At 39.0% G+C, this 25,255-nt stretch overlaps 1 protein-coding gene across 14 annotated transcripts in view; it reads left to right on the top strand.

Moving 5' to 3' along the window:
* The window catches only part of ZNF268 (zinc finger protein 268), a 51,701-nt gene that overhangs the window by 4,258 nt on the left and 22,188 nt on the right, over window positions 1–25,255 (top strand). For 9 of the 14 annotated variants that reach the window (XR_012019024.1, XR_012019020.1, XR_012019017.1 and 6 more), the window contains 3 exons: window positions 11,488–11,688; window positions 23,988–24,114; window positions 24,399–24,494. Coding sequence is in view for 2 of the 14 variants with exons in the window: in XM_072801954.1 (XP_072658055.1) it covers window positions 24,081–24,114; window positions 24,399–24,494 (130 nt within the window). In the remaining 12 variants the exon portion in view is untranslated. Of the gene's footprint in view, window positions 1–10,245; window positions 10,377–11,487; window positions 11,689–23,987; window positions 24,140–24,398; window positions 24,495–25,255 lie in introns of those variants that run through there. The other 5 variants (XR_012019013.1, XR_012019015.1, XR_012019016.1 and 2 more) reach the window with 2 other exon arrangements.

Genomic DNA, 25,255 nt, shown 5'->3' with positions numbered 1-25,255 from the left:
GGTTTTTTGTTTTTCATCAGTTTGTCAATCCTTCTATTTATTTATTTACTTATTTATTTTTTAAGATTTTATTTATTCATTTATGAGAGACACAGAGAGAGAGGCAGAGACACAGGCAGAGGGAGAAGCGGGCTCCCTGCAGGAAGCCCGACGCGAAACCCTGTCCCAGACCCCAGGATCACGCCCCGAGCTGAAGGCAGATGCCCAACCGCTGAGCCTCCCAGGCGTCCCAATCCTTTTATTTTAAATGGAACACCTTGTTTATGATTGATGTAATTACCGATATGTCTGGGTTTAAATCTCCCATCTTACTATATGCTTTCTATTTGCTATACTTGATCTGGGATTATGTATGTTTTTGTTTTTTCTTCTTTCATGCCTTTTTATTCTTTTCTCTGTACAGAGGTTGGGGAGTTATACACATTGTTTATTGCTTTACATTAAAAAAAATTAATGGCTGTTTTCTGGATAACTTCTTATAATTTGTCTTTTAATGAACTAATTCTAATCTATTAAAAATATTATGATTAATAGGTTTTCTACCTTTTTTTTAAAGAAAGATTTATTTATTTATTTACTAGAGAGAGAGCAAGCATGTGTGCACACAGCAAGGGAGGGACAGAGGGAGAGAGGGAAAGAATCTCCAGGAGACTCCATGTTGACCGTGGAGCCCTATGCATGGCTCTATCTCAGGATCCTGAGATCATGACCTGAGCTGAAATTAAGGGACACTTAACTGACCAAGCCACCCAGGCGACCCATCCATTTCTATTAATTCTTTCCCTTTTTCAAATATACTTACTAGGTCATTTGTCTAATTCTGGCCAAATTATGAAGTTTGCTTTTGTCTTCTTGAATGTAATAAGATGTTTGCTTTATAATCAGTGGCCATATATCCCAGTGTATGTTGTCTTTGAGGGTTTCTTTCTATTTGTTGATTTTCATTAGTTGTTATATCATCTTGTTTTCTGAAAGTTTTGTTATCTTGTGCACTGGTCACTGTACCTGGAAATTATTTGAAGTAGGGTGCCTGAGTGGCTCAGTCAGTTAAGCAGCTGAATGTTAATTTCTGGTCAGGTCATGATCTCAGGGTCTTGAGATTGAGCCCTGAGTGGATTATAGCAATGGCAGGGTACATACTTAATTCTTTACCATTAAGTGCCAGGGTTCACTAAGGTGTTGATGCCATAATTACCTCCATTGGTGACAGCAATGAGTTTTTTGTTTGATTTTTTTGTTGTTGTTAATTTGAGTATGATTAAGAAATTCATGGGGCGCCTGGCTGGCTCAGTGGTTGAAAGTCTGCCTTTGGCTCAGTTCATGATCCCAGGGTCCTGGGATCGAGTTCCGCATCGAGCTCCCCATAGGGAGCCTGCTTCTGCCTCTGCCTATGTCTCTGCCTCTCTCTGTATCTCATGCATAAATAAATAAAATCTTAAAAAAGAAATTCATAAATCTTTTTACAACTTTTATTATTTTGAGAGTGAGAAGAAGAGAGAGCACAAGAGAACACAAGCAGGGGTGGGGTCAGTAGAGGCAGAGGGAGAAGCAGGCTCCCTCTGGAGAGCGCCCAATATGGGGCTTGATCCCAGGACTCTGGCTGGGATCATGACCTGAGCCCAGGGCAGACGCTTAACCAACTGAACCAACTAGGGGTCCCAGAAATTTATAAATCCTAATCTGTTAAATTAGTTTCAATCAATTGCAGTCCTTATTCTTTTAGAGAGTTACAATGACCCAGCTTTGGCTAGAGGGAGCCTCTGTAGCTTGGTCCTGAGCTCTTTTGAAATGACTCTGTCAGTCTTAGCTGGCTTCCTGGCTCCCTTGCTTTTGGGCCCAACAGGATATTCTAGGTTCATCTGAGTATTTCCTGTCCCAAATCTGGAACCAACCCTTTCTTCTGGAACCCTGGTACCATTTAGTAGGTTAACATGCTCAGAGACCACAATTGGTACTGAAATGTCATGGCTTCTAGGCTGTTTCACTAGGCAGACCTAGGACTCTTTGGAAAGGAAAAAAGTTTGGTTCATATTGGTATTTTCAATTCAAATTACAGAGTTTTCACTTTTCTAAAATTACTAATTACTCTCTTTTTAGTGGAAGTAACCCAAGTGTTCACCAAAAGATGAGTGGATAAACAGAATGTGTGTGTGTGTGTGTGTGTGTGTGTGTGTCTGTATGTGTTGATAACAGATATGCATGAAATACGATTCAACCTTAAAAAGATTCTGACACATGCCGTGGCATGGATGAACCGTGAGGACGTCATCTTTAGTGCAATGAGTTAGTCATGAAAGGATGGATATTACATGATTCCACTAATAGGAGTTTCTCAGAGTTGTCAAATTCATAGAAAGTAGAGTGATTGTTGTCAGGGACTGGAGGGAGGGTAGAATGGGGGTTACTGTTCAGAGGACAGTTTCAGTTTTATAGATAAAAAGCCTTCTGCAAATAGAAGGTGGTTATGATGATGTAACACTGAATGGACTCAATTCCACTGAACTGTACATTTAAGAGTGCTTAAGATAAGTTTTGTGTTCTGTATATTTTACCAAAATTAAAATTTTTCAAAAATAGGAACTTTGACTCTTACCTGACACAGTACAAGAAAAATGAACTCAAAATGAAACATAGATTTAAATAAGAGCTAAAGCTCTAACACTTCTGGAAGAAAATACATAGGAAAATATTTGTGACTTTGGGTTAGGCCAGAGTTCTTAGATGGACCTCCAATACCACAGCCTCCAAAAAAGAGAAAGCTTGTATATAGATTCTGCTTTTGAAGTTATAAATTGGACTACTACATCAAAATAAGAACTTTTGCACTTAAAAGTGATTTTATTCAGAAAATGCAAAGACAAGTCACAGACTCTGAAATATTTGCAAAAATATATCTAATACAGGAATGTATTCAGAATATATTCTGAACACTTGTAACTCAGTATGAAGACACTCCAGTTGAAAAATGGGCAAAGAAAAAAAAATAAAAATGGGCAAAGGATTGGAATGCACTTCACCAAAGCAGATCTATAGATGGCAAATAGCACATGAAAAGATGCTTACCATCCTTAGTCACTAGGGAAATAATAAATTTCATCATAATGAAGTACCACTCTACACCCACTGGGATGGCTATAGGCAGAAAAGCAAAGTAGAGAAATTGAAACCTTTATAAACTGCTGGTAGGAATGTAAAGTGATGCAGTTGCTTTGAAAGATTTTGGCAATTTCTTTAAAAAGTGAAATATAGGATCCCTGGGTGGCTCAGCGGTTTGGTGCCTGCCTTCAGCCCAGGGCGTGGTCCTGGAGTCCTGGGATCGAGTCCCACATCAGGCTCCCTGCATGGAGCCTGCTTCTCCCTCTGCCTGTGTCTCTGCCTCTCTCTCCCTCTCTCTCTCTCGCGGTCTCTCATGAATAAATAAAATCTTTAGATAAAATAAAAAGTGAAATATAAATCTACTATACAATGCAACCATTTGACCTCTCGGAATTTATCCAAGATAAAGGAAAAGATGTTTACATAAAGACTTTTTTTTTTTTTTTTTAATGATAGTCACAGAGAGAGAGAGAGAGGCAGACACACAGGCAGAGGGAGAAGCAGGCTCCATGCACCAGGAGCCTGAAGTGGGATTCGATCCCGGGTCTCCAGGATTGCGCCCTGGGCCAAAGGGCAGGTGCCAAACCGCTGCGCCACCCAGGGATCCCTGTTTACATAAAGACTTATATGTGAATGTATGTGGCAGGATTATTCCTAGTAGCCCAAAAGTGTAATCTAAATGTTGATTAACTGGTGAATGTATAGCCAAGATGGAATAATGCTCAGCAATAACGGGGACAAACTATTGGCCTGTGCTGTAACAGAATAAACTTCAAAGGCATTATCCTAAGTGAAACAAACCAGACACAATATATACCATGATCCCACTTGTATGAACTGTCCAAGAAAGGCAGTTCTGTAGACAGGAAGCAGGGCAGTGAGTTGGGATGAGAGTGCCTTGGCTACAAGGGGGCACATAATATCTGAAGCAACATGAATATAATCCTGGATGAGATGATTCCTGCATAGCCACCAATTTAATAAAAATCATTGACATTAAATACTCTGTAGAAATTTCATTGTGGCATAGTATATGTACCATAAAATTAACTCTTAAAATGTACACGTCAGTCTTTTTTTGTATTTAGACTTGTACACATATCACCACTCTCTTATTCTAGGACATTATCATCAGTCCAAAAAGAAACTCTGTCCCCATCTACAGTCAATCCTTATTCCTTCTTTTCCCTGGCAACCATTAATCTACTTTGTGTTTTATGAATTTACCAATTCTCGACATCTAAGGTTATACCATATGTGGCCTTTTATATCTGGCTTTTTTTTTTTTTTTTTTTTTTTTTTTAAGAGAGGCAGAGACACAGGCAGAGGGAGAAGCAGGCTCTGTGCCGGGAGCCCTACATGGGACTCTATCCTGGGTCTCCGGGATCACACCCTGGGCTGAAGGCGGCACTAAACCGCTGAGCCACCCGGGACGCTCTATATCTGGCTTCTTTTAGCATGATGTCTCTAAGGGTTGCTTTATGTTGGTTTTAGCCTTTCCTTAGTGATGTTAGTGACTAGGAAGGCCTGGGGCACTCACCTGGGCCCACGTGGTGGGTCTCCAGACCTTTCCCTGGCTGGAGTCAAAGTTGTGGCTGGAGTGGCAATTGCAGTTCTTCCTACGATTGCAAGATGCACCTCAGTAACAACCATCTGGGAACATTGGAAAAACAAGGATTATAGCTCACAGGTCCTGGAGGATACGTGGTATGCTACACAGCAAAATTGGGAGGGAAAGCGTGCACGCAGGCACTCAGGGGTTGAGGATAAAGTGCCTTTTATTTTTCAAGTTCACTCTTCGTTGGTAAATTTAAAATATAATGGTGGGATTTAGAGCACAGAAAGGGAAAACCAGGATCACTCAAGCAAGTAGTTATGTATGTCACCCAGGGCTTTCCAAAAGGGGGACTTTTTGGGAAGGGCAGCCTGGTTCTTCGCCTGTTTAGCTGGCAGTAATGTTTGTCCAAGATGAATGTCTTCAAAATGAATGCCTTGACAATGAGAAGCTTGCTGTCAGGCACTTATGTTCAAAAAAAGCTAATACTAATACTAATACTACAAAAGTTCATCTATGTGGTAGCATTTATCAGTATCTAATTCCTTTTTACGGGTGAATAACCTTTATATATATATATATATATATATATATATATATATATATATATATATATACACACACCACATTTTGTTTATCCATTCATCCATTGATAGACATTTGGATTGTTTTCAATAATGAAATGCTGTGATGCACATTTGTGTAAGTGTGTTTGTATGGACATGTGCTTTTAATTCTTTAGGGCAGACCTAGAAATGGAATTGCTGGGTAAGACAGTAATTCTGTGTTTGACATTTCGAGGAACAAAGTGCTTGCTCCATTTTACATTCTTAACAACAATGTATAAGGATAAAAAACTTACTGTTACATCTGTTTTGTCATGTGCTAGATATCTTGTTTGTATTTTATGAAGTTTTAAATTTTAATTCCAGTGTAGTTAAAATGTGATGTTGTGTTAGTTTGGGGCACGCAGTGTAGTGCCTCAGCATTTCCTCACATCCCTCCATGCTACCCATGGTCCCTGTGCACTTTACCCCTGGACCTAATGCAGACTCCCCCCTCCTCTACTTGCTGACCACAGTTCTCTACAGTGAGGGTTGTGTTTCCTGGATTGTTTCTCTGTTTTTTGTTTTGTGTATTTTGTTTTGTTTCTTAAATTCCACAATATGAGTGCGATCGTATGGTATTTGTCTTTCTCCAACTGGCTTATTTTGCGTAGCATAACACTCTCAAGGTCCATCCATGTTTTTGCAAATGGCAAGATTTCTTTCTTTATTATTCTGAATATTACTTAGCTTTCATTCTAATAGCTGAGTAATATTCCAGTGTGTGTGTGTGTGTGTGTGTGTGTGTGTGTGTCTGTACATGTGTACACACCACATCTTCATTATCTCTTCATCAGTCTGTGGACACTTGGGCTGTTTCCATACTTTGGCTATTGTAGATGATGCTGGTATAAACATAGGGTTGCACATATCCTTTCAAATTACTGTTTTTGTATTCTTTGGGTAAATACCTTGTAATGTAATTACTGCATCATAGGATAATTCTATTTTTCAGTCTTTGAGGAACCTCCATACTGTTTGCCTGAGTGGCTGCACCAGTTTGCATTCTCACCAACAGTGCAGGAGGGCTCCCTTTTCTCCACATCTTCGCCCACGTCTGTTGTTTCCTGGGTTGATTTTAGCCACTCTTATAGGTGTGAGGTGGTATCTCATTGCAGTTTTGATTCCCTGATGATGCAATGTTGAGCATCTTTTCAAGTGTCTGTTGGCCATTCACACGTCTTCTTTGGAAAAAATGCCTATTCATGTCTTCTGCCAATTTAAAAAAAATATTTTATTTGAGAGAGAGAGGAGCAGAGGGAGAAGCAGACTCCTCCCTGAGCATGGAGCCTGATGTGGGACTCGATCTCAGGACCCCAAGATCATGACCTGAGCCAAAGGCAAATGCTTAACCAACTGAGCCACTCATGTGTCCCTTTTGCCCATTTTTAAATTGGATTATCTGTTTTGTGGGTATTGAGTTGTATCAGTTTATTGGATATGTAATTTGCAAATATCTTCTCCCATTCTGTAGGTTGTCTTTTAGTTTTCATGATTGTTCTTTTACTGTGCAGAAGCTTTTTATTTTGATAAAGTACCAATAGTTCATTTTTGCCTTTGTTTCCCTTGCTTTAAGAGACATTAGAAAAATGTTGCTATGGCTGAGTTTAGAGAAATTGTTGCTTGTAGTCTTTTCTAGGATTTTTTTTTTCTTTTCTTTTCTAGGATTTTTATGGCTTCAGATCTCATATATAAGTCTTTCATCACTTGGAGTTTATTTTATTTTTATTTTTTGGTATGGTGTAAAAAAGTGGTCCAGGTTCATTCTTCTGTGTGTGGCTGTCCAGTTTTCCTAACATTTGTTGGAGAGATTGTCTTTTTCCCATTGAATATTCTTGCCTCTTTTTCAAAGATTAATTGACCTTATAATTGCGGGCTTATTTCTGGGCTCTCTATCCTTTTCTATTGATCTCTGAGTCTGTTTTTATGCCAGTACCATACTGTTTTGATTACTTTGTAGTATAACTTGAAGTGCGGAATTATGATACTTCCAGCTTTGTTTTTGTTTTTCTTTTTCAGAGGGTTTGGCTATTTGGAGTCTTTCATGGTTCCATACAAATTATAGGATTATTTGTTCTAGGTCTGTGAAAAATTCTGTTGGTATTTTGGCTGGGATTGCATTAAATCTGCAGATTTACTGTTCATACTACCCAGTATGGACATTTTATAGTATCTGTTTTTCCAGTCCATGAGCATGGAATAATTTTTCATTTGTGTCATCTTTGAGTGCTTTATAGTTTACAGAGCACAGGTCTTTCATTTTCTTTGTTTTTATTCCTAGGTATTTTATTATTTTTGGTGCAACTGTAAATGGGATTGTTTTCTTAATTTCTCTCTGCTGCTTTATTTTTAGTGTGTAGAAATGTGATGGATTTCTTTTTCTTTTCTTTTTTTTAATTCATGAGAAACCAAGAGAGTGAGAGAGAGAGAGAGAGAGAGAGTCAGAGACATAGGCAGAGGGAAAAGCAGGCTCCATGCAGGGAGCCCCATGTGGGACTCGATCTTGGGGCTCTGGGATCACGCCCTGAGCCTAAGGCAGATGCTCAACTGCTGAGCCACCCAGGAGTCCCTGTGACAGATTTCTGTACATTTATTCTGTATCCTGCAACCTCATTGAATTCATTTATCAATTCTAGAAGGTTTTTTGGTAGAATCTTTAGGGTTTTCTATATGTAGGATCATGTCATCTACAGATAGTGAAAATTTTACTTCTTCCTTACCAATCTGGGTGCCTTTTATTCCTTTTTCTTGCCCGATAGCTGTGGGTAGTACTTTGGGTACTGTGTTGAATAAAAGTGGTGAGAGTGATCTTAGGGGGAAAGCTTTCAGTTTTTCACCATTGAGTATGATATTAGCTGTGGGTTTTTCATAGATGGCTTTTATTATGTTGAGGTATATTCCCTTTAAACTTACTTCATGGATTTTTTTTTTAAAGTCATGAATGGAAAAAAAAAATAAAGTCATGAATGGATGTTGTACCCTGTGAAATGCTTTTTTTTTTTTTTAAGTAATGCACAGGATTTTATTTTATTTTATTTTAATTTTAATTTATTTATGATAGTCACACACACACACACACACACACACACACACACACAGAGGCAGAGACATAGGCAGAGGGAAAAGCAGGCTCCATGCACCGGGAGCCCGACATGGGATTCGATCCCGGGTCTCCAGGATCACGCCCTGGGCCAAAGGCAGGCGCTAAACCGCTGCGCCACCCAGGGATCCCGTAAAATGCCTTTTCTGCATCTATCATGTTGATTGATGATTGATTTGTGGATATTGAACCACCCTTGCAACCCAGGAATAAATCTCACTTGATCATAGTGAAAGTTTTTTTTTTTTTAAGTATTCTTGTATTCAGTTTGCTGATATTTCGGGGAGGATTTTTGCATCTATGTTCATCAGAGATGCTGGCCTGTAGTTCCCCTTTTTTGTAATGTCTTTATTTGGTTTTGGGATCAGGGTAACACTGGCCTCATAGAATAAATTTGGCAGTTTTCCTTCTTCTATTTTTTGGAATAGTTTTAAAAGAATAGGTATTAACTCTTCTTTAAATGTTTGGTAGAAGTTACCTGTGAAGCTTTCTAGTTTGTACTATTGTTTGTTGGGAGTTTTTTGATTATTGATTCAACGTCATCACTGGTAATCCGTCTGTTCAAATTTTGTATTTCTTCCTGATTCAGTTTTGGGAGGTTATGTGTCTCAAGGAATTTATCCATTTCATCTAAGGTGTCCAATTTGTTAGCATATAATCTTTCATTCTATTTTCTTACAATGCTTTGTATTTCTGTGGTATTAGTTACTATTTCTCCTCTTTCTTTTCTGATTTTGTTTATTTGAGTCTCCTCTGTCTCTCTTGAGTCCAGCTAAACGTTTATTGATTTCGTTGGTCTTTTCAAAGAAATAGCTCCTGGTTTCATTGATTGTTCTTTCTTTTCTTTCTTTTTTCTTTTTTTTTAAAGAGTTTATTTATTTGAGAGAGAGATAGTAAGAAAGAACATGGGGGGAGTGAGGAGAGGGAGAAGCAGGCTCCCTTCTAAGCAGGGAGCCTGACTTGGGACTCAGTCCCGGGACCCTGAGTCCATTCCCTGAGCTGAAGACAGACACTTGACTGACTGAGCCGGCCACGTGCTCCGTTCTATTGTTTTGTTTTAGTTTCTATTTAATTTATTTCAGCTCTAATCTTTATTATTTCCTTCTTTGTACTGGTTTTGGGTTTTGTTTGTTCTTTTTCTATTTTCTTTAGATGTATGATCAGTTGTTTGGGGTTTTTCTTGCTTCTTGGGGTGGGCCTTTATTGCTGTGAACTTCCCTCTTAAAACATCCCAGATTTTGGACTGTTGTGTTTTCATTTTCATTTTTCTCCACTATTTTTTAATTTTCTTTCTTGGATGACACATTTATTGTTTAGTAGTATGTTGTTTAACTCCCATGTATTTGTGTTTTTCCCAGATTTTTTCTTGTGACTTTTAGTTTCATAGCATGTGGTCAGAAAAGATGCATGGAATGACTTTGGTCTTTTTGAATTTGTTGTGACTTGTTTAATGGTCTATTCTGGAGAATGTTCCATGTATATGGAATGTGTATCCTGCTGTTTTATGATGGAATATTATGAATATATCTGTTAAATCCGGATATCTTGTTTCTTAATAATGGTACTATGATGGTCATTTCCTACAGTGTACATAAAGTGGTTTAAAATTATAATTTATTTTCACTAACAAGGATACTGAAGGAAGTCCAGGCTGTCTTTGTAGCTCATTTTATCCAACGAATACACAGATATCACATGTTAAGATCAGTTAGAAAAATTATTCTCTTGTAGTTTTGTTTCCAATTTGATAAAAATATGTATTTGTTGATACTTATTTGCAACTGTAAGAACTGTCTTCCCTCTTTTTGATTATGTAAGATATTTACATGATTCAAAAGTATAAACTAACTTGCTTGCATCCCTTCTGCCCTGTTCTTTCCCTCCTGAAGAAATTACTATTTTTACTGTTCCTAGCTCATCTTCTCCGCCATTCTTTTGGAGATACAAGCAAACTCACACCTGTATGCTAACCCTTGTCACCAAGCCCTTCATTCTGCCTCTTGCCCTGTGCTTCCTAGAGGTCAGCGTGCCTTGTCTTCTAATGTTCTTCTCACATTGACATATTTTGTTGTTAATTTCTGGAATAAGATCTGAAGTCTTCCTTCCTCCTGTCTGATATCCTTTCCCCCTTTTGTGTCCTTTCCCTCTTATTATCCTGATCTCTCCTTTCTTCTCCCCTCCTTCCCTCTCCCTCCCCTCTCCCCTCTCTCTCCCTATCTCTTTCTTTCTCTCCTTCTCATTACATTAATCTTATGTGCTGAGTGATTTGGGCACTATTTTTTGCACTTTTCCCTCAGAGCAAAAGTCTGTGTGTCTGGGAAGGACTGTTTTGTTCCTTCAAATTCTCATGTTCTCAGGTGGCCACAGTGCTGTCAGGTCAGGTAGTGACTTTGGGATTGTTCTCCCGTTGGGGGCACACATCATGGGGACTTTGGGGATCTGCAGTGTGTAGGCCACTGGAATTTTCCCTCATTGCTCACTCTTCTCTGTTGGGATCTGTCCTCTGCTCTCGGGTCACCTCTGCATTTATCTTGATGTTTGTGAGGAAACCCTGTCACCTAGACCATGTGCATTTGTTTGGTGTTGATGTCTATGGGCTTTTTCTTGTACCATGGTGATCAGTCTCTTCTGCATTTATTGGGAGTTCTTGGAAGATTAAAAAACTGCACTGCTGCCCTGATGCCACCCTACTCTCAGTGTTCTCACCACAGCAAAAAATAAGACTCACTGAGTGAGATTAAGTGAATTGTTCATGGACATGTAAATAGTGAGGGAAGAAATTCTAATTCACTCTGGCTCATTCCAGATCTCTTGCTTGCATACACCCACCTGAGAACAGAGTTGTTACTCTTTTGCGTCTGGTGTTGTGTTCTTAATGAAGTTGTTCAGCTCTTAGGATGGTTGCTGCATCTTCAGGATTCCTGGTGGCTGTGCAGAGTTTTGGGGAGACTGTTTTCAGTGTGTTGGGTGGCCATCTGCATTTTGTCTCGTGTCTGCCTCACAGCGACACTGAACACAGCGTGCAGAACACCCAGCCTGGCCTCATGGGGGAGTGTTCACCAGCAGATGAGCCGAGCTTGGGGCCCAGAAGAATTCTGGTTATTAAAGCGGATTTGCTCTTGTGTCCACAGGTTCCACCTCTCCAGGAACAAGATAGTTCATGCAACAGAGCCCGAGAGCTCCAAGGTCAGGAGTCCATCCTGGGTCAGGGGACTGATGAGCAGAGGCCTCTCACTGGAGGACTGCGGCAAAGACGCAACACTCACAGGACAGAGCAGGTTCTGGAGTGGTTGTTTATTTCCCAGGAGCAGTCAAAACCCACCCAGTCTCAGGTGAGTTGCTTGCTTATTTGTTCCTACTTCTGTTCTTCATACTTCTTTCTCTCTCTCTCTCTCTCTCTGGTGGGGAGAGGGATGGCGATACTTAGGTCAAAGGGTTAAGTTAATCACTCTCAGTTCATGGTCTCTTTATCGTCACTGGTCTGTGTAAGGTCCCCATCTATCTTTATTTACATATTTTCTGATTTCCCATGCTCAATTTCAGTCTCCTTCCCCATTCCCCCAAATTACTTTTTTTATGGATTTCTTTTCTTTTTTTTTTTTTTTTTTTTTTAAAGATTTTATTTATTTATTTATTCATGAAAGACTGAGAGACAGAGAGAGAGAGAGAGCCAGAGGGAGAAGCAGGCTCCATGCACCGGGAGCCCGACGTGGGATTCGATCCCGGGTCTCCAGGATCGCGCCCTGGGCCGAAGGCAGGCGCCAAACCGCTGCGCCACCCAGGGATCCCATTTCTTTTCTTTATATGTGTTCACACAATATATATTGTTATTGCTGTCAGGTATTTTTAATTTATGTTAATTGTGTGACACATGCATCTTGCAATCTTGTTTATATTTTTCTGTAAGTATGTTGTTTCATTAAACACCCTGCTTTTAGGTTTACTGCTCATGCCACCAAGAGCAGTGTGTGTGAACGGTCTATGCTTCCCAATCTTGGTCTATTGTGAGTCTTTTGAATTTGAGCCATTCTGCTGGTTGTATGGTAGTTCTTCTGTATGGGTTTAATTAGCATTTCCTGCTAGCTAAAAAGGATGAGTACCTTTTATCATGCTTATTTGACCTTTTGTTGCCTTTTGTGTTTTCTTTTTTCTTATTTGTTTAAACAAATTTTTTTTATATTCTGGAAGCTTGTTAGAAATGCAGAATATTATGCCCCCCCTCAATCCTGTTAGAATCAACTCTTCATTTTAACAAGATTCAGTGATTCATACCCATGAAGGTTTTAAACTAACTTGATACCAAATCCATATTCAGATTTTTTTACCTCCAACATTCTGTTACAAAAATTTTCAGAGAGCAAAGTTGAAAGAATTTTAGTGAACCTCTGTGTACCCATCACCAGAATTAACATTAACATTTTACTAAACTTACTTATCACAGTATCTGTCTTCTCTCTGTGCATCCATTGACCTATCTCATTTTTGGTGCATTTCTTAATATATCTCAGATACCATCATTCTTCCTCTAAATATTTCAGGGTAAAAAGTATTAACTCTTATTCAATTTTTTTTTTTTGCTTCCCTTTTCATTCTGTTAATGTCTTTTGATGAACAGATATGTCTAATTTTAACTTATTCTGATTCATACTTTTTTTATTACTTGTGCTTTTTAGGTCCAATTTTAAGTGCTTTTCCCTTATCCAAAGCTCATGGAGACATTTTTCTTTGTTATTTTGCCTTTCACATTTAGATTTGTAATACATCTAGAATGAATTTTTATGTTTGGGGTGGATAGGAGTCAAGATTTATTTTTTCATAGTGCAGTGCAGTGATTGGTTTCTACCTCTGGCTCTGCAGTGCCACCTTTGTCATCTGTCAAGTATCCATAAATATGGTTTGGTTTTGTAACTCTTTATTCTGTTACACTGGTGTCACGAGCATGCTATGAATGTGCACACTTGGGCTGTGTCAGCTTTAATCAGTTATAGAACAGTTCACATAATTGTGAAGCAAGTTCAGGGTCTCAAGCTCATTTAACTTGGCTTCATACACAGAACACAGAGCAAAGCACAGTACAAAGTCCCACAACAAATCAGATACAGTAAGGGGTAAGAAGTTACTAACCAAACACAAAGTCCCAAAGTCCGTCTGTGAGTGTGCAGTTGAGATGAGCCCGGGTCCCTCTTGGCATGTGCTTCTTATTATGTTCAAGCTGTGGAGAGTCTGTCCAGTGGCAGCAGTTGCTTTTTGATACATTCAGATGTGAATGAGTCAGCATCTGAAGAGTGACGATTTGCTGCAAAATCTTCCCTATTTAAAGGAGTTTAATCAAGGGCACCTGGGGGGCTCAGTTGGTTAAGTGTCCAGCTCCTGGTTTTGGCTCAGGTCATGATTTCAGAGTCCTGAGATCAAACCCCTGTTGGGCTCTGTGCTCAGCTGGGGGTCTGCTTAAGATTCTCTGTCTCCCTCTGTCCCTGCCCCCCACTCATTTGTGCTCACACACACACACACACACACACACTCTCTCTCTCTCTTTCAAATACATAAATCTTTAAAGGAGTTTAATCAGTCTTGGACCTCTGTTGGCCTCTTCTTCTGCTGGCTCTCAGCTCTGGGTGCTGGTTTCCATGATTTCTGGTCTTAACTGCAGTGCCTTTGGCTGCTTGTTGCATCACCACTTAGCAGAGTGATTACATCTTGTTCTCTGCAATTGGTCTTCTTTTCTGTCCTTGTGCCAATATCACACTATCTTTATTTATAGTAGGTCTTGATATCCAGAGGCTTCCAGTTTTTGATGATTACAGATGCAGTCAACATTCCTGTATGGGTTTTTGTGTAGACATGACTTTTCCCATTAGTTGTGTAAATAGGAACATGATTGCTGGATTGTATGGTAACAGTGTATTTATCTTTGTAAAAAAAACTATCTTCCAAAGTATCTGCACAATTTTGCATTCTTACCAGCAGTGAATGAGAGTTCCTGTTGCTCCTCATCCTGGCCAGTGCTTAGTGTCGTTGGGTTTGTAAAATTTTACCATAATAACATATGTGAGGTGGTATTTCGTTATGATTTTATTTATTTATTTATTTATATATTTATTTATTTATTTATTTATTTAAGATTTATTTTTATTTTATGATATAGAGAGAGAGACAGACAGGCAGAGGGAGAGGCAGGCTCCATGCCAGGAGCCCGACGTGGGACTCGATCCCGGGACTCCAGGATCGCACCCTGGGCCGAAGGCAGGCACGAAACCACTGAGCCACCCAGGGATCCCCTCGTTGTGATTTTAAATTGCATCTCCCTATGGCTAGTATTACTGAATATCTTTTTTTTTTTTTTTTTTTGAATATCTTTTAATATATGTTTTGCCCTCTGTATATCTTTGGTGAAGTATCTGTTCTGTGTCTCATCTTTTCCCCATTTTTTAATTGGGTTGTTTTCTTGCCATTAATATGTAAGGGTTCTTTACATATTCTAGATTCTAGTCCTTCATCAGAAAAGTGATTTGTAGGATGCCTGGGTGGCTCAGCAGCTAAGCATCTGCCTTTGGCTCAGGGTGTGATCCTGTGGTCTTGAGATTGAGTCCCATAACAGGATCCCTATTTTCTCCCAGTCTCTGGCTTGTCTCTTTCATTTTTGTAATACCAGCTTTCACAGAACAAGTATTTTAATTACAGTAAATTCCATTTTCTCAATTTTACTTTTTAGAATGGATTGTGCTTTAGGTGCCATGTCTAAAATCTCATTACCCACGCACCTGGCTGGCACAGTCAGTGGAGCATGCAACTTTTGATCTCTGGGTCATGAGTTCAAGCCCCATATTGGGCATGAGGCCTACTGAACAAAATGAATAAATGAAAATAAAATCTCATTGCCCAAACCAAAGTACACAAATTTTCTCTTGTATTTCTGTAGACTTTTTAAAAATAGTTTTAGAATTTACATTTAAGTCTATGACTCATTTTTAGTTAAATTTTATATAGGGTTGGGTTATGTATTGAGGTTTATTATGTCTATGGATGTGAAAGTATTCCTGCACCACCATTTGCTGAAAATATTTTTCTTTCTCCATTGAATTGCCTTTATGTCTTTGATTAAAAAAAAAAAAAAATCAGGAGACAATGTTTGTATGGGTCTATTCCTAGGCTCTGTTTTCTGCTTCATTCATCTTGTGTCTGATCTTTCCTCAGCATCACACCAACTTGATTTTATAGGAAGTCTTAAAATGGGCTACTGGAAATACTTCACCTTTGCTCCTCAGAATTGTTTTGGCTATCTTTTTTCCTCTGCTTTTCCATATTAATTATAGAGGAGCTTGTGGATAGCTATAAAAACTTGCTAAGATTTTAGAGTTCGTTTTTATGTATGAGGTTGGGAAGGATCCGACTTCATTCTCTTTCATGTGGACATGCAGTTTTCTCAGCAACATTTATTGAGAGGAATTTTCTTTCCCCATCGTGTGGTCTTAACACCATTGTTGAAAATCATTTGAGGGGATCCCTGGGTGGCTCAACGGTTTGGCGCCTGCCTTTGGCCCAGGGTGTGATCCTGGAGTCCTGGGATCGAGTCCCACGTCAGGCTTCTCCCTCCTCCTGTGTCTCTGCCTCTTTCTCTCTATGTCTATCATAAATAAATAAATAAATCTTAAAAAAAATTTTTTTAAATCATTTGACCATATATGTAAGGGTTTATTTCTGAATTCTCTAGTCTATTTCATTGGTCTGTATATCAGTCTTTATGCCAATGCTACTTTGCTGTAATTACTATAGCTTTGTAGTCATTGTTGAAATAGGGAAATGTGAGTCCTCTAGCTTCATTCTTTTTCTATATTGCTTTGGCTATTCAGAGTCCCTTTATTCCATATGAATTTTAGGATGGGCATTTCTGTTTGTGCAAAAAAAGTGTCAGTGGGATTTTGATAGATATTACATTTAGTATGTAGATCACTGTGAGTAGTATTGGCACCTTAATAATAAGCCTTCCATCCATGAACATACACTATGTTTGCATTTATTTATGTCTTTTATTTATTTATTTAAGATAAAAAAATAATTTATTTGAGAGAGAGAGAGAGCATGAGCAGGGGGAGATGGAGAAGCAGACTCTCCACTGAGCAGGGAGCTCAATGCAGGGCTTGATCCCAGGACCCTGGGATCATGACCTGAGCTGAAGACAGGCTTAACCAACTAACCCACCAGGCACCCCCATTTATGTCTGAAAATTTATTTCAGCAGAATTTTCTAGTTTTCATTCTACAAGTTATTTACCTCCTTGGATAAGCATTTATTCCTTTTTTTTTTTTTTTAAGATTTTTTTTTTTTATTTATTCATGAGAGACACAGAGAGAGGCAGAAACATAGGCAGAGGGAGAAGCAGGCTCCCTGCTGGAGCCTGATGCAGTACTGGATCCCAGGACCCTGGGGTCACTACCTGAGCCCAGGGCAGATGCTCAACCACTGAGCCACCCACGCATCCTGCCTTTATTCTTTTTGATGCTATTATAAATGGAATTGTTTTCATAATTTGCTTTTCAGACTGATTATTTTTCATATATAGAAATGCAACGGATTTTTTTGTGTTAGCATTGTATCCTGCTACTTTGCTGAGTTAATTTGTTAGTTCTAACCAGGTGTGTGTGTGTGTGTGTGTGTGTGTGTGTGTGTGTAATCTTTAAAGTTTTCCACATGTAGGATCATATCATCTGTGAAGAAAAATCATTTTACTTCTTCCTTTCCCATTTGAAAGACATTTCTTCTCCTTGCCAAATTGTTCTGGCTAGAAATTTCAGTACTACATTGAATAGAAATGGTGAAAGCAGGCATCCTTGCTGTGTTCCTTATCTTAGAGGAAAAGCTTTCAGGGGATCCCCAGGTGGCTTAGCGGTTTGACGCCTGCCTTCGGCCCAGGGCGTGATCCTGGAGTCCCGGGATCGAGTCCCACGTCGGGCTCCCTGCATGGAGCCTGCTTCTCCCTCTGCCTGTGTCTCTGCCTCTCTCTCTCTCTTTCTCTCTCTGTCTCTCATGAATAAATAAATAAAATCTGTAAAAAACAACAACAAAAAAGAAAAGCTTTCAGTCTTTGACCAATAAGAATAATATTTGATTTTTATTTTTTTGGAGTTTTTTTTATTATTAATTCAGTATCATCACTGGTAATCAGTCTGTTCAATTTTATATTTCTTCCTGATTCAGTTTTGGGAGGTTATATGTCTCTAGAAATTTATCCATTTTTTTCTAGGTTGTCCACTTTGTTGGCATATAATCTTTCATTCTATTCTTTTACAATCATTTGTATTTCTGTGGTATTAGTTATTATTTCTCTTCTTTCTTTTCTGATTTTGAGTCTTCTCTCTCTCCCTCCCTCTCTCTCTCTTTCTACCCCGCCCCCTCTTCTTTTAGTTTCTGTTTCATTTATTTCTGCTCTAATCTGTATTATTTCTTTTCTTCTACTGGCTTTTGGGTTTTGTTTATTCTTTCTAGTTCTGTTATATGTAAGGTTCAGTTGTTTATTTGAGATTTTTCTTGCTTCTTGAGGAGCCTGTATTGTTATAAACTTCCCTCTTAGAACAGCTTTGGTACAATGATTTTGGATCATTGTGTTTTCATTTTCATTTTCTTCATGTATTTTTTAATTTTCTTTTTGATTTCTTGGATGATACTTTCATTGCATACTAAGATGTTATTTAACCTGCATGTATTTGTGTTTTTTTCCAGATTTTTTTTCTTGTGGTTGATTTTTAGTGTCATAGCATTGTGGTCAGGAAAAATGCTTGAGGGCTGCCTAGGTCCCCTCAATGGTTGAGCATCTGCCTTCAGCTTGGGTCATAATCCCTTGGTCCTTGGATCAAGTCCCACATCGGGCTCCCTGGATGGAGCCTGTTTCTCCCTCTGCCTGTGTCTCTGCCTCTCTCTGTGGCTCTCATGAATAAATAGATAAAATCTTTATTTTAAAAAAGGAAAGATGCTTGATAAGGATGCCTGGGTGGGGGATCCCTGGGTGGCTCAGCGGTTTAGTGCCTGCCTTCGGCCTAGGGCGTGATCCTGAAGATCCGGGATTGAGTCCCGCATCGGGCTTCCTGCATGGAGCCTGCTTCTCCCTCTGCCTGTGTCTCTGCCTCTCTCTCTTTCTGTGTCTCTCATGAGTAAATAAATAAAATCTTTAAAAAAAAAAAAAAAGGATGCCTGGGTGGCTCTGTTGGTTGAGCATCTGACTCTTGATTTAAGGCTCAGGTCATGATCTCAGGGTTGTGAGATCAAGCCCTGCATCAGGCTCTACATGCTGAGTATGAAACCTGTTTAAGATTCTCTCTCTCCTTCTGTACCTACCTGGTTGTGCACCGTCTTGTGCTTTTTCTCTTAAAAAAGAAAAAAGAAGAAAAGAAAAGATGCATGGTATGACTTTCATCTTTTTAATTTGTTGGAATTAGTTTTGTGGCCTCATATGTGATCTGTTCTGGAGAACAGAACATGTGTATTTGAAAAGAATGTCTATTCTGCTGTTTTATGATGAATATTCTGAATATATTTATTAGATCCATGTGGTCCAATGTGTCATTCAAAGCCATTATTTTCCTTGTTGATTTTTCTGTTTGGATAATCTGTCTACTGATATAAGTTGGGTGTTATAGTCCCCTACTATTATTGTATTACTATTGGTGACTTCTTTTATGTTTGTTATTAGCTGTTTTATATATTTGGGTGCTGCTCTGCTGCGTGCATAAATATTTATACCTGTTATATCTTTGTGTTGGGTTGTTCCCATTATGGTTATATACTGTCCTTTTTTTTCTCTTGTTATGGTCTTTGTTTTAAAATATATTTTGGGGACGCCTGGGTGGCTCAGTGGTTGAGCGTCCAACTTTGGCTTGGGTCGTGATCCTGGGGTCCCGGGATTGAGCCCCGCATCGGGCTCCCTTCATGGAGCCTGCTTCTCCCTCTGCCTATGTCTCTGCCTCTCTCTCTCTGTGTCTGTCATGAATAAATAAAATAAAATCTTTAAAAAAAAATAATAAAATATATTTTGTTTGATATAAGTATTGCTACCCTGGCTTTTACACATTCATTTGTATGAGAAATTGTTTTCCATCCTTTCACTTTTAATCTGCAGGTATCTTTAGGTCAAAAATGAGTGCCTTATAGGCAACATATAGATGGGTCTTGCTTTTTTATCCATTCTGTCACCCTGTGTCTTTTTTTTTTAAAGATTTTATTTAAAAATCTTAATTATTGATAGGTTTGTAGTTATCATTTGGTACTTGTTTTATGGTTGTTTTTATAGTTCTTTTCTGTTTCTTCTCTTGCTCTCTTCTCTCATGGTATATTGGGTTTCTTTAGTGATATACTTGGATTCTTTTCTCTTTATTTATTTTATATTAGTGATTTTGATTTGTGGTTACCATTAAGTTTGAATATAGCATCTTATGCATATGGCAGTTTGTATTAAGTTGATAGTTGCTAAAGTTTGAACCCATTCTATACTCCTCTTCCTGTCCCCATCCACATATTTTAGGTATATGGTGTCATACTTTACATCCTTTTATTTTGTGAGTCCCTTGACTGATTTTTATAGATACTTATTTTTACTATTTTTGTGCTTCCTACTCCTATTTAGGTCTTATCTTTCGACTCAAAGTATCTCCTTTAATATTTCTTGTAGGACTAGTTTAATGGTCATGAATTCCTTTAACTTTTGTTTAGAAAACTCTGTTATCTTCCTTTTCTGAATGATGACTTTGCTGGATAGAGCATTCTTGTCTGCAGGTTTTTTTTTTTTTTTCTGTCAGCACTTTGAATATATCATGCCACTCTCTTCTGGACTGCCAAGTGTCTGCTGAAAAATCAGCTGATAGCCTTATGGGTTTCCCTTGTATGTAACTGTTTTCTTTTCTCTTGCTGCTTTAAAATTCTCTATCACTACTTTTTTTTTTTTTCTTAACCATTTTAATTACTATGTGTCTTGGTGTGGACCTCATTGGGTTGATTTTGTTGGTGGCTCTCAGTATTTCCTGGATCTGAATTTTTTTTTTAATTTTTATTTATTTATGATAGTCACAGAGAGAGAGAGAGAGAGAGAGAGAGAGAGAGGCAGAGACACAGGCAGAGGGAGAAGCAGGCTCCATGCACCGGGAGTCCGACATGGGATTCGATCCCGGGTCTCCAGGATCACGCCCTGGGCCAAAGGCAGGCGCCAAACCGCTGCGCCACTCAGGGATCCCTGGATCTGAATTTCTGTTCCTATCTCTAGATTCAGGGAATTTTCATCTATTATTTCTTCAAATAAATATTCTGCCCCCTTTTCTCTCTCTTCTCCATTTGAGGTCTCTATAATGCAATTGTTACTACTCTTGATGGTGTTGCTGAGTTCCCTAAGTCTTTTTCCATTTTCCATTATTCTTTTTTCTCTCTCCTGTTCAGTTTGATTGATTTCCATTACACTGTCCTCTGAATCACTGATATGTTCTTTTGCTTCCTCTACTCTGCCTAGTTAATTTTCCCCTCAACACTGATTTTTGTTGCATCCTGTGAATTTTGGTATGATGTGTTTTGTTTTCATTTACGTCTAATTTACCTTTTGATGTTTTCTTTGATCTGTTGCTTAAGATGTGTTAATTTCCTTTAATTTGTAAATAAATTTTCCTTTTTTTCCCTTTCTGTTGATTTCTATCTTTATCCTGTGTAGTCAGAGAAAATACTTTGTACAGTCTTTTTTTTTTTAAGAGGGAGTGAGCACACACGAGTAGTGGGGGAGGGACAGAGAGGGAGAGAATTTTAAGCAGGCTCAGTTCCCAGCATAGACCCAACCCAGGGCTTGATCTCACATCCCTGAGATCATGACCTAACCCAAAATTAAGAGTCAGACACTTAACTGAGCCACCTAGGTTCCCTGATCTTTATCTTTTAAGATCTACTGGGATGTAATTTGTGGGTTAACACAGTCTTTCCTGTTCTATGTCCCCTGTGCACTTGAAAAGTATACATATGCTCTTGTTGGGTAGACTATTTTGACTACATCTGTTAGATCTTTGCTTTAAGTATTTTGTTTTCTTATCTTCCGTCTGGTTGTTCTATCCATTATGAAAAGCAGGATATTGAAGTTTCCAATTATCATTATAAAACTTTCACCCTTCAATTCTGTTTTCACTTCATATAATTTGATGATCTGTTATTATATGTATAAATATAGTTTTTATATTGTCTTGCAGTATTGAACCTTTAATAGTATATAATATCCCTTTTGGTCTCTTATTAGAAACCTTTTTTGATTTGAAGACTGTTGTATTTGATACTGGTATTACCCTCTCTGCTCTCTTTTGGATACTATTTGCATTGAATATCTTTCACTTTCAATCTGTTTTTATCTTTCGATCTAAAGTGAGTCTCTTTTAGACAGCTTATAGTTGGGTCATGGTTCTTTTTTTTTTTTTCCAGGATTTTATTAATTCATTCATGAGAGACAGGCAGAAGGAGAAGCAGGCTCCTTGAGGGGACCCTGATGTGGGACTTGATCCTGGGACTCTAGGATCATGCCCTGAGCCAAAGGCAGATGCTCAACTGCTGAGTCACACAGGCGTCCCTTGGTGTGGGTTTCTTTGACTTCATCTTTGTTCAATTCTCTGAGCTTCTGGGATGTTTATATTCATGACTTTTATGAAATTTGGTTGTGTTATTTCTTTTTTATCTTAGCCATTCTAATGAGTCTGTGATGGTGTGTCATTATTAACTTGCAATTCTTCAATGACATATGATGTTGAACATCTTTCATATGCTTATTTGCTATCTGTATATCTTCCTATTCAGATCATTTGTCCAACAAACTGGCCACTACTTAGAGCTTTTGTCTTTTCTTTCCACTTAAGCTTCAACCTCTTCTCTCACAGTGGCTGCTCCTGTGGTACCCTTTTACAGATTCAGCCTGACACTTCCAAGTGGTATTGCTAGCTTCCAGCTTTGTGCCCTTATTATACTCTGTTTATCTTAGCTTCTCCCTTTAAGAAAAAAATGTATTTATTCATGAGAGACACAGAGACAGAGAGAGGTAGAGACACAGGGAGAGAGAGAAGCAGACTCCATGCAGGGAGCCCAATGTGGAACTCAATCCTGGGACTCCAGGATCATGCCCAGGGTCGAAGGCCCTGGATCAACACCAAACTGTTGAGCCACCCAGGGATCCCCCTATCTTAGCTTCTTTAACCTCCTGCTACATTTGCATCTTTTAAACTTTGCTTTCTTCTGCAATGCTAAGTGCTTCTCTCAGGCAGGAGTATATTTCATCCTGGTTTATTATCACCTGTACTTTTTGAATACCTGACACCTGGAGCTAAGGAAGTGTTGTAGAAGGAGGATGACTAACCATTCCTGTTTGCCTGTAGCTGTCCTGCCTTAATACTGAAGGTCCCATGTATAGGGAAATCCCCTAGTCTTGGGTACATTGGGACAGTTGGTTACCCTGTGCAGATGTTTCCTCGGATAGCTTAAACATTCAAAGATGTATCTTTAATGAGTAGCATTGCTGTTTCCGTCTTTGTCCCCTTGTTGTATGTTCTTTTGTCTTAGCTTCTTTGACTTCCAGTTGCATGTTGCATGTGCTGTGGCAACACAATCAGGGTCCTGAGGATAAGGGGATGAGGAAAATAAAAGAAAAGTAAAGAGATGGAGACAGGAGGGACACAGTGGATGATGTCCAAGCAGTGCCAGCTTTATTCAAGGTTTTACAACATTTTATAGCATGAGCAAAACAAAGCTAAGAAGGTATCTATTTTTAGCATGTTTGTGAAACCCTCCAAAATTCCCCTTTCTCAGCATGCAAGACAGACTCACGGGTGCCAGAAGACCTTGGTAAATAGATAAGCTTGTTGCTCCAGATGTGCATACTTCAAAGGAATATTAGATATGGTAAACAGACCAGCAAGGACAGCACAGACCCTTATTTACATTTATGACCACGCCAGCATAAGTTGTATCTATTGTGTTATGTGGGCAATCACGTACAAGCGAGCCCTGAGAACCATTGCTCAAGCCGTTTCTCAAGCGTCAACCAACTATTCACCCTTTAGGCTCCTGAGCCTTTTGAGTGAATGAGGGACGCAAGTCCGGGCCTGGTTTGCTTCAGTCACTCCAGCTAGTTCATGGTCGCCCACAGTTGCATTCACACATGTTTAACTTTGTATTCCTTTGCAGTGGTGAGCACTTCTTGTGGACAGGATTGTGTTTCATTCAAGTTCTTTTTTCAAGGATGTATTTTATTTATTTGAGAGAGAGAGAAAGAGAAGAAGAGCGAGAATATTCAAACAGACTCCCCACTGAGCCCAGAGCCAGACATGGGGCTTGATCCCAAAACTCCAAGATGATGACCTGTGCCAAAATCAAGACTTGGACACTTAGTTGACTGGGCCACCCAGATGGCCTTCATTCAAGTTTATATCACCTGTACCGCACTGAGTATCTGGCACCTGATATTCTCCTATGTTGAGTGAAAGGCTGACTGATTTAATACACATTGATGGAATGTTTTCAATATATTTTTGCTTTTCTCACAAGTAGAATATAAACAGTGGACATCCTAGGCATCTTGTTGTTTACCAGAAACTCACTAAAGACTTTGAGATTGAATAAGAATATGCTCTTTCAGGGACCGTTGTCATTCGTGGATGTGTTTGTGGACTTCACCTGGGAAGAATGGCGGCTACTGGACCCAGCTCAGAAGCACCTATACAGGAGTGTGATGTTGGAGAACTACAGCCACCTGGTGTCCCTGGGTAGGAGCTCCCTCCAATAAATGGGGTGTGTGTAATCTCCAGGCTTCCCGTTGGTTGCTGAAAGCTGGGTGGCTTTTGCAAAGTTCTTAGTGATTTTGGACTTATATTTAAAAGCCAGATTTTCTTAGTCTCCCTTTGGCATTAGAAATGCTAGTTTGAATGGACTACACTTTGCCATGGGGCAGAAGGACAACTTTATCATGCTGCCTCTAAACTGACTCTTTCCCCTTCTTCAGGGTTTGAGGCAGTTTTGGTCCAGGTTGTCTGTGATTTTCCATTCACAGGGTATCAAGATGCCAAACCTGATATCATCTTCAAGTTGGAACAAGGAGAAGAACTGTGGATGATGCAGACCCAAATCCCAAGTCAAGGCCAACCAGGTGGGTGATGAGGATATTTAGATCTTTTCCTCCTTATTCAGAATTGATGTGAATTCTCACATGACATACACCTCATGTTTGTACTTTTTGTCTCATTCATAACCAGTCTGTTTTAGTTCATTTCTTTCTCTCAGCATTCTCCGTTTTCTTCATGCTTTCCCAGGAGATTAGATTCATTTTGTTATTCAGTTAAACAGGCTTTTTCTCTTTATCTCTTAATATGATGTTCATTCCCCCTTCTACTTTCTTTTTTTTTTTAATTATATTTTTAAATCTCTTACACTTAGAGTTAATCATAATCATCATAATCATCTCCTCCTGTAGAAGGAGGCTTCTACAGCCTCCTTCCTTCCTGATATCTATTAGAAGAAGTCATTACTGTTCCTTCTAAGCACATTCTGGCACCTGTGGATATTATTCTCTATTAAGTCCTCCCCTCCCCTTTCCTCATGTGACACCATATTGAACCCACTCACACACTGTATGACTAAGTGCTTTTAGCACTTTAGCATAAAGCTTTACTTTTTTTACTTTTTAGCTTTTAGCACAAAGCTTTACTGACTTTTCTTGTTCTTCCCTCTGAGTCCAAAGGGACTTTTCATACCCTCTACTTTTCTTATATATTGTAACGTTTAAAAGACATCTGTTCTGAAGATTTAAGCTGTGTTTCCCTTTTGGTAATTGACACTCCATCCCTCCTCAGCCTTTGGTACAGAGTTTGATTGGTCTTTTGAGCATCTTTCCTGTGTGTGCCACTCCTT

The sequence above is a fragment of the Canis lupus genome, chromosome 27 (genome assembly GCF_048164855.1).
Source record: "Canis lupus baileyi chromosome 27, mCanLup2.hap1, whole genome shotgun sequence".
In the NCBI taxonomy this organism is placed as follows: domain Eukaryota; kingdom Metazoa; phylum Chordata; class Mammalia; order Carnivora; family Canidae; genus Canis; species Canis lupus.
Note: the sequence above shows the minus strand (reverse complement) of the source record. Positions and strands in the feature narration are given on the sequence as shown.